The sequence below is a fragment of the Euleptes europaea genome, chromosome 10 (assembly GCF_029931775.1).
Source record: "Euleptes europaea isolate rEulEur1 chromosome 10, rEulEur1.hap1, whole genome shotgun sequence".
NCBI lineage: Eukaryota > Metazoa > Chordata > Lepidosauria > Squamata > Sphaerodactylidae > Euleptes > Euleptes europaea.
In genome coordinates this window covers 28,357,225-28,366,154 of record NC_079321.1, presented here as the reverse complement: position 1 = coordinate 28,366,154, position 8,930 = coordinate 28,357,225, and the positions used below count along the sequence as shown (strand labels likewise).

Here is an 8,930-nt window from a genome sequence, read left to right as displayed (position 1 = left end):
GAATGCACATACATTTGGCATGTACCTGCATACATCTGTTTGTGAGAAAGAACCAACACGCATTCACTTGACTAATGAAACGAGGGATCAGTACCTGGGGTTTAAATCACATGTTCAGCTGTACATGTGTTGAATGTTGCATAAGAATTACTCAGCACACATATAAAGAAAAATCATAGATTGTACGTGCATTTGCGGTAACATGTGAATAGGGCTAGTATCACTCTTAAAAGTGTCAAAATGGGAATTTGACAAATAATTTGCAAACGTGCACCATACAGGTACACTGATCAGAAAGCTGAGATTGGATAACACACTTATCAGTGCATACCTGATGGCGTCTGGGTTTGTTGCTATGTAATATGTGTGTGAAAAGGCTCATTGTGAAACAAGCCATTCACCTTGCCTAGATAAAAGCAAAAACCCTGCTTGATTCTGATAGCTCCACACCAATCTTGTCCTCCTTAAGGGTAACTATTTGAATTGTCTAATCAAAACACCTCTTGCTGGTATCTGTTTTCCCTGCATGTAAATGCCACCGCTTTCACGGAGGCTTATGACTTAACTGGGATACTTGAGGAGTCAGTCGCAAAGCAAAAGTGTGTACCGGCCTATTGAGCTCATGTTTCTTGTCCTGGCTGAGGTTCCAAGAACTTGAGCAGGCTAAATTAGCAAGCAAACATGATCACTGAGAAATTATTTTCTCTCGATCTTTGTTGTCAACAACTTATTACTTTAAGGCAGCATTTTTGTTCCTGATGGAAGCTTAGACCAGAGTTAACACCCATTGACAGCCCAATTCTCTGGCAATGGAGGAAAGTGCCCATCTCAAGATGCCATCAGAAGACACTGAGTCACCTTGGTCCTGGGTAAGGCCTCCTGATTGAAACAACATTCAGAAGTAGGGGGAGAAGTAGGCTTGATTTTCCTACTGAGATTGTTTACTTCATTATCTCTCTCTCTCTCTCTCTCTTTTTTTTTGTTTTGATAAAATAGTTTTAAGTGTGGGGAAAGCGTTAAATGTCCTTAACTAACATTGCTAACTGTACCTGTTGGATGCAGTTGCGGAGGGAAAATTGTATGTGTTTGCTTTCTTTCCTTTGATGCTGTTCTTCAGGGAAAGACATTGAAAAGGGTGTGGATATGTACTGTAAATTGGGATGTATTGGAAACAGGACACTGCTACAAGGGACCTACTGTGTAGATCTGGATTGAAACCATACTCTATTTCACTGTCCTTTTGCCTGAAAACTTTGTGAGATGTTAAAGGGATCATCTCTGCAGAGTCATACACACAGAAGTGCTACACTGATAGACGGAGATAGATCTCGATGGGTAGCCGTGCTAGTCCATCCGTACCAGTGGAAAAGAGCAAGGGTCCAGCAGCACCTTAAAGTCTAACATAATTTCTGGCAGGGTATGAGCTTTCGTGAGTCACAGCTCAGAAGGGAGCTGTGACTCACGAAAGCTCATACCCTGCCAGAACTTTTATTAGCCTTTAAGGTGCTACTGGATTCTTGCTCTTTTCTACTGATGTGCTACATCTCTGAAAACAGCAATTCTGTGTGTACCATTAAAAAAAAAAAAGAGCTGTAGGAATATTATAGTCTGGATTCCATTAGCAAACTTAACTCAAATCCCTCTCTTAAAAACTTTTATTGTATAATTTAAAGAGGCTATGTACATACCTGTAGAAATTGTTTCAACTCCTTGAGTCTGCTGCTGGCTGCTATTGGTAACGGAAGAGAATAACATTCTTTGCATTTCTGATTTGTAAAATGCATAACAGACATTGGCTGAATAGTGCAGATCACCATGGGTATGCAGATTTGACACTGCAGCATACGTAGGTATGCGTGAGAGCCATGGTCATGAGCATCAATGCAGGGATGGGCGATATGGACTAATATTTTTGAATCCTATGTTTGCATCTTGATGATGATAATCATTGTCTCTGTGCACATGTGCAAGCACAAAGGATAACTAGAACAGCGGTTGAGGCTGGGATTAGAGTTTAACTGTGCTGTCCTAAACACAGTCACATCCTTCTAAATCCACTGAAGTCAGTGGGCTTAAAAGGGTATAACTCTGCTTAGGATGGTGCTATATTACTCTTTCTTCCTATAGAGTGGATGAGGGGGGAAAGTGATACAAAAATAAATTTAAAAATGTTAAAAGTTTTGGGATATGATACATGGTTCTACGATGCCAAGAGTTTGATGACGTGTATTTATATGATAAAGAATCAAAATCTGAATGTGTTAGAAAATAGTTGAGTTTTCTAAGATGGAATTCATATATGCTTCTTGAAGTGTTTTGGAGCCACTTTCTAATTCCTGATCTGCAAGTGTGAAATAATCGATCTACAATTCATTGGCTGTTGCACTATTATTGTGCTATCATGTGCATTCACCTTCTTTATTTCCCTGTGGACAACTCTGTGACGAAGTGAATGGTTGTAATGGCACGGTAACAGCACAGTATCCTACAGCATGTGGATCCGAGGCAGCACTAAAATTGAAAACTACATTTAGTTTCTGAATCAATGGGAGGCTGTGCAGAAAGGTTCATTTACAATTGCATTTCAAACAAGTCACTGGAAATGAAGGTGGTCTGTTTGGTGTAATGGTGTAATAGCAAATCACAGGAAAGCAGCTCCATGTCATTGGGTACATGTCTAAATGTTTTAAGGATTTTAAGGAAGCTATGTAAAATCTGTATCTCAGGACATATTCATGTGATTAGGAGGGTAGTTTCAATTTAGGCCATTCCACACACAGGGTGAGATGACCACAATTAGGTCTCTGCTCCTCACCAGCCATTTTTGGACCTCTAGCACTGGTGGCTCACCAGGTAAATAAGGGGGAGGGCTGAAAGCAATATGAGATGAGGATGCTGGTACTGGAAACAGGAAGAGCTGGTGTCCAACTCAGGGCCCTCAAAAGAAGTGGGAAATCAATATGTGGTCTTCCGGCTGAAAAATTTGCCTGGATCCTGCAAAATACAATGAAATGCATGAAAATTAACTGCGCATTCCTGAGGGGGAGGCGAGTCCTCTTAGGAGGTGGCGTGACCTCGCCGCCAGCGTAAGTGCATCTAATCATGCAACAAGACGCACGTATGCTGGCGGCGGGAGCAGTTCTGCTGGCGCCCGAGTGCCACGTAGCTGCGCCTCACCCCTCCGCCGGCACGGTCTCTCCATGGCACAGGCCACAATGGAGAATTGCCGTGCTAGTGTGGGTGGGGTGTTCCCGGGGCGTTCCTGGGCCGGGCTGGGAGGAGGAGCCGCAGGTCAGCAGCTTCCTATCCCCATTTGCCCCCTTACACCGGTGCCGGGAACAGCGTTGCTGCGCCTGATTTTTAGCAGACGCAGCCACGCTGTTTTCAATAGGGCAAAAGGCCCCGTTAAACAAACCAAAAAAAAGCCGTGAAATGGCTTTTTAAAATTTTTGTTTATTGGCATACGAGGAACGGCATTAGGAGACGGCTCGCCTGCGCCTTCTCCCCGCCGTTCCTGTGTGCCAATTCTTGGGAATGCGCGGTAAGGATATCAGTTCACGTGAGGAAGCTTATGTATTTGTGAGACTGTAAAATTCAGAGCAAATTTGTGAGGAAACCTTCCCCAAATTCATACAGACATTGATTCTTTTTGAGGATAATTTAAAAAATACTGTTTAGACAGAGATTTTTAAAAAACAAGTTTGTTTTTTAGAATACCCTTAGCTATAAAACGCCTTAGGGATGACGTGGAGTTGACATGATTGAATGTTTAAGGCATTTGTCAGTGGGATGCAGAATTCCACCTGTGGGTGTAGAAATGAGAATTAGTCATAGGCATGAGTCAGGTGCTTCTTACATTACTTAACAAAACTGCTGTGTTCAAGGCAAAGCACAGGAGGCTGAACAGAATAAGATGTCAGTGTCAATAAAGGACTCACCCTTAAGCTTGCTTAGTGGGTTAAACAAAAGTGAGCTACAGATTGCACACTTGAAAAACAGGTTCTCCACGACTCCTCTCTTTTGAGTGTTCTATTGTACTAAGCAAAACACAACTTCAACGAACAACCTGAGCCAATTGTCTTCTGTACCACAAAGTGTTCAGCCTTTTATGGGGGATTATGACTGAGCTTGCAGATGTTTCCAACAGAAGTTCAGACTAATATTGATGGAGCCAGAAGCTTATGATAAACTTTATTCAAGTCACTTATAATTACAGAACGACTGAAACACAATGACATTACTGGGGTTAAATACCAGCGCCTCTTACTTGACCTCTGGATTGGGATTCTAGCCTAGGAGGAAGGCAAAGGTGTTTGGGGTTGAACATAATATTAGGGTTGAACCAAGGGACACAGTGATGAATCATATCCTGGGTGTCACAATATCTTTTCAGTCCCAAATCATGTTCCTTATCACGCAACAGAATTCTTTCTCACATAGAGACTGTCCTTCGATATAATGCACACCAACAAATGCACACATGAACTCAATTTCTATTAGCAACGGCTCAGGATATTTGGAGGGGGGTGGAGGGTAGAAAAGAGAAAATCCCAGAGACATTCCATTGTAGTAAACATCAATAAATAAATACAATAATTAACCCAATGCTGCCTTTCATGGAATCCCAAAATCGGCCACTTCACCATGCCTCATAGTAAGGTTGTCCCTAGTCTCCACTACTGACAACACAGTGTTTTCTTGACTAACAGCCCATTCCTGAAATGATGGCATGCGGAGTCAGTGGGGAAGAGGTGCAGCGGCGCCTCTTCCTAAGCCGTTTCGCGGCTTTTTTTTGTTTTACCGGGGCTAAATTTTTGTTTTTCCCCAGTGCCGGTGTAACCGGAGGAACCGGGATAGGAAGCCGCCTAACTGGCGGCTCCTCCCCCTGGCCTGCCCCCTGCACCGGCGCGGCCTCTCTTTGCCATGGCCTGTGCCACGGAGAGGCCGCACTGGCGGAGGGGCAAGGCACGGTCCTGCGGCTCTTGGCCGCTGGCGGGACTGGCCTCGCCACCAGCGTAAGTGCATGTAATCTTGTGATTACATGCACTTACGTTGGCGGCGAGGTCATGCCGCCTCCTATTCACTTTCGGCCCATTTTTTCAGGAATGTAAGACATCTACTATGTACCAATCAGCGTTCTATTTCTTGTGCTAGCCACACTCCATTTTTTCTAACAAACATCAGCTATTACTACTTGTTTGGCACCCTGGCCTGGATGGCCCAGGCTAGACTGACCTCATCAGATCTCAGAAGCAGAGCAGGGTCGGCCCTGGTTAGTAATTGGATGGGAGACCTCCAAGGAATGCTAGAGTCACTGTGCAGAGGAAGGCAATGGCAAACCACCTCTGTAAGTCTCCTGCCTTGAAAACCCTACGGGGTCACCATAAGTCAGCTGTGACTTGACGGCACTTTCCATAGACGCATTTGGCATGTGAAAAAGGAGCCATTGTGACATGATGAGCTTTGGATAGTTGTTATGAATTCAGGTGCAAGAAACAGGATGGATATACTGAATTAGCCCTTGCATGGCCAACCTGAGGCACAGGCAACTATAAATGATGTGGCTCCAGACAGATACAGGAGAAACCATAAGCCTAGCTATGCTACAGAACTACCCTTGCCTGAGTCTCCAACCTATGCTGAATTGGTATCTGCTCCCCAGCTCAGCAGCAAAACCATACCAAGGTGAGAAAGGATGGATATGTACTGCAGAACAGCACTATCTCATGTTTAGCACTTGGCCTGTTGCCCACCTACCAAATTGGTTGGCCAGCACACTGTTAACCTATATAGGGGAGGGGCTGTGGCTCAGTGGTAGAGCATCTGCTTGGCATGCAGAAGGTCCCAGGTTCAATCCCTGGCATCTCCAGTTAAAGGGACTAGGCAAGTAGGTGATGTGAAAGACCTCTGCCTGAGACCCTGGAGAGCCGCTGCCAGTCTGAGTAGACAATACTAACTTTGATGGACCAAGGGTCTGATTCGGTATAAGGCAGCTTCATGTATTCATGTGTTCATAACTTCTTGATAGCAGGAAACCTGTGATGCGTCCCTACTCTCTAGAATACTTAGCATAATTATTATTTATTATTTATGTATATTTATTGATGTTATTTATAGTCCGCCTTTCCCACAGGGACTCAAGGCGGATTACACAAAGTGAGTCCGTACAATCAACAAATGGGACATTCAATAGGATTGTAGAAGTGTGGAACTAACCAGAAAGAATTGAGGCATAGCATAAGTATTAACATGACACATTAAGCGGTTCAACAGCTACATAACAGAATCCTGCAGTAAGCTATACTCAGCACTATAGACCACAGTCCCTAATCATTTATCCAAGAAAGTTTGTAACCTAGCCTGAAAGTCAGACTGAAAAGGGTCTAGAGCAGATGAGTTATCCAAGAAGACTTGGAGCTGGTTAGCTACTGCTCTCTCTTACAGTGCATTCCTGAGGTGTGCCAGCGGCCAGGACCAAAGGCCTTTGGAGGCCGGCAAAGGCCTGCACTGGCGCAAAGGCCCACAGTGCCGGCGTCCGGGCGGCACATGCCAGCATTTGTGGCCCCAGAGTATTGCAATATTTAGAGAGAGTGGACATCAGGAATACAGTGCATGCAACTGCAGTGTAAAGTCTGGTATAGCCTTGAATGTGTGAATACCTTGTGCCTTCATCATCAGGTAAAAATACCTCTTTTTAGAAGAGCATTCTGCTCCTTGATTTTATTGCATGTCTGCTCTTTGCTGTTACTGGATTACTATTATTTTTAATTGCTGCATTTTTAAGATCATCTGGTGTTCTTTGAGTTTTTTTGAGGATTGTTTTTGCTTTTTTAAAAATATTTTTATTAGCCACCATGGAGGCTTTAAGTCAGCCAAAAAGCAAAAAGGAAATACTGAAATCAGTCAATCACTGCTTAATGCTCCAGTGCTCCAACGAAACATTCCTGCATAAACCAGTCCTTGTTGGCTTTTAAATATGGCTCCTCTTCAGTCTAGCAGCAGTGAAACTCAGCAGGTTTTGTGCCTCTTGGGTGCAGAGGAGAACCACTGAAGGGCAGGAGGTTATTTTTAATGGAACAGTTGTGCTGCTCCAGCCTACAGTTGGAAACTTGGGCTTCTGCCCCCTCAAAACTTGGCATCACTGCTCCTTGGAACACCTGTTGACCAAAGACTTATGAGAGGGCCAGTTTTTTGCATATACTTTCAGATATGAATAGTTTTATTTGCATATAGCCTTAAGCCATTACAGACATGTCAACAATACCGCAAATACATAATAAAAGGAAAATACTAGGTTAAAAAATTGCTAGATTGATAATAAACACACATAATAAAACTATGCTAAATTGATGCGTACAGAGCAATAATAGCTAAAAATTGCAGTGGTGTCCCAATTGGCCAATGAGACCTTGCAACCATTAAAATCAACTCAAGGGATTAGCTCTCTTAGCAACCATATTGGACCTTATTTTCTTTGCCGCCAGGGCATACAGGGAGGTCCTATAAGAAACAAACCCATCAGAGTCTTTTAACAAAAAATACAAATTTCTCAGCACTAGGACAAGTGTTTAGGCCAGAAACCAATCTGGCAAGAAATTTAGCCCTGGGTTTCACATATAGATAGGGTTGCCAGGTCCCTCTTTGCCATTGGCGGGAGGTTTTTGGGGCGGAGCCTGAGGAGGGCGGGGTTTGGGGAGGGGAGGGACTTCAGTGCCATAGAATCCAATGGCCAAAGCAGCCATTTTCTCCAGGTGAACCAATCTTTATAGGCTGGAGATCAGTTGTAATAGCAGGAGATCCTCTGCTATTACCTGGAGGCTGGCAACGCTACATATAGAGGGCATTCAAATAAGTAGTGGTACTTTCAGATATGTTAACAATAAGACTTTTTTGCACATTTTTTGCACATTTTGCACATTTTCCCATATGTCCTTTTCCTTTTATGTGAAAACCTGTAATTTTCTGACGCAACCCTTGCCATTTATTCTAAGGCTTTTATAGTACACTTAAAGTCATGTTGAAGAAAGTTAAGTCACATTTCACTTTCAGGCATGGACACCGGAGGAAACAGATGTCAGCAAACCCACCCACCTAGAAGCTCATGTTCTGTCCATCGGAAGAGATTCATTTCTCTTGTATGAACGTTATGAGAAGCTTTGAAAGTTTAGCTTGCTCATCCCACAGCAAAGGATGTGGATGGAAGCAGTTGCTTAAGTGATTGGCACAGGCTTCCTCCGCAGGAAGTAATAATGTACTGGATTCATTTTACTTCAGCTACAATGAATGCAATTATGCAAGCTTTATGACAGGTCAGCAAATCCCCTGCTAAAAATGTGTGGGAGCAAACTCTCATCTCGCCTACGTACAGCACTGTAAAGCAGGAGTGACACCTTTAAAGTCAGAATGATCCTGGCTTAAAAAGGACAGGGATTTTAGGACCATTTTCTCTGCCCTGATCTGGTAAAAAGTAGAAGCCCCACTTTGTAGTCTTGATTTAGTAACTGTACACAGGGGTTAGGGTTCCCAGGTCCCTCTTCACCACCGGCGGGAGGTTTTGGGGGAAGAGCCTGAGGGGGGTGGGGTTTGGGGAGGGACTTCAATACCACAGAGTCCAATTGCCAAAGTGGCCATTTTCTCCAGGGGAACTGATCTATGTCGGCTGGAGATCAGTTGTAATAGCAGGAGATCTCCAGATTGCACCTGGAGGTTGGCAACCCTAGCAGGGATGCAGTTTCAAACTTCAAAAGGATGAAGCTAAGTGGTTTCAGAGGGGAGGGGAAAGGCACAGTAAAGTTCAAAAATGTACCTTTGAACTCTGCTGCGCCTCTTGTCACCCTGCTTGGATATCGTCATAATTCAATTGCAGTGGGGAAGGGAATTTATATTGTATGTAAAAATAAGTTCATTGGTATTTTAAAATAATAGCTATG

At 43.7% G+C, this 8,930-nt stretch overlaps 1 protein-coding gene across 2 annotated transcripts in view; it reads left to right on the top strand.

Annotated features, from left to right (window-relative positions):
• The first annotated feature begins 776 nt into the window (after positions 1-776).
• The window catches only part of LPIN1 (lipin 1), a 107,103-nt gene continuing 98,949 nt past the window's right edge, over positions 777-8,930 (top strand). For both annotated transcript variants that reach the window (XM_056856286.1, XM_056856284.1), the window contains exon 1: positions 777-869. In XM_056856286.1, the coding sequence (XP_056712264.1) occupies positions 810-869 (60 nt within the window). In that variant the 5' untranslated portion in view covers positions 777-809. The remainder of the gene's footprint in view (positions 870-8,930) is intronic.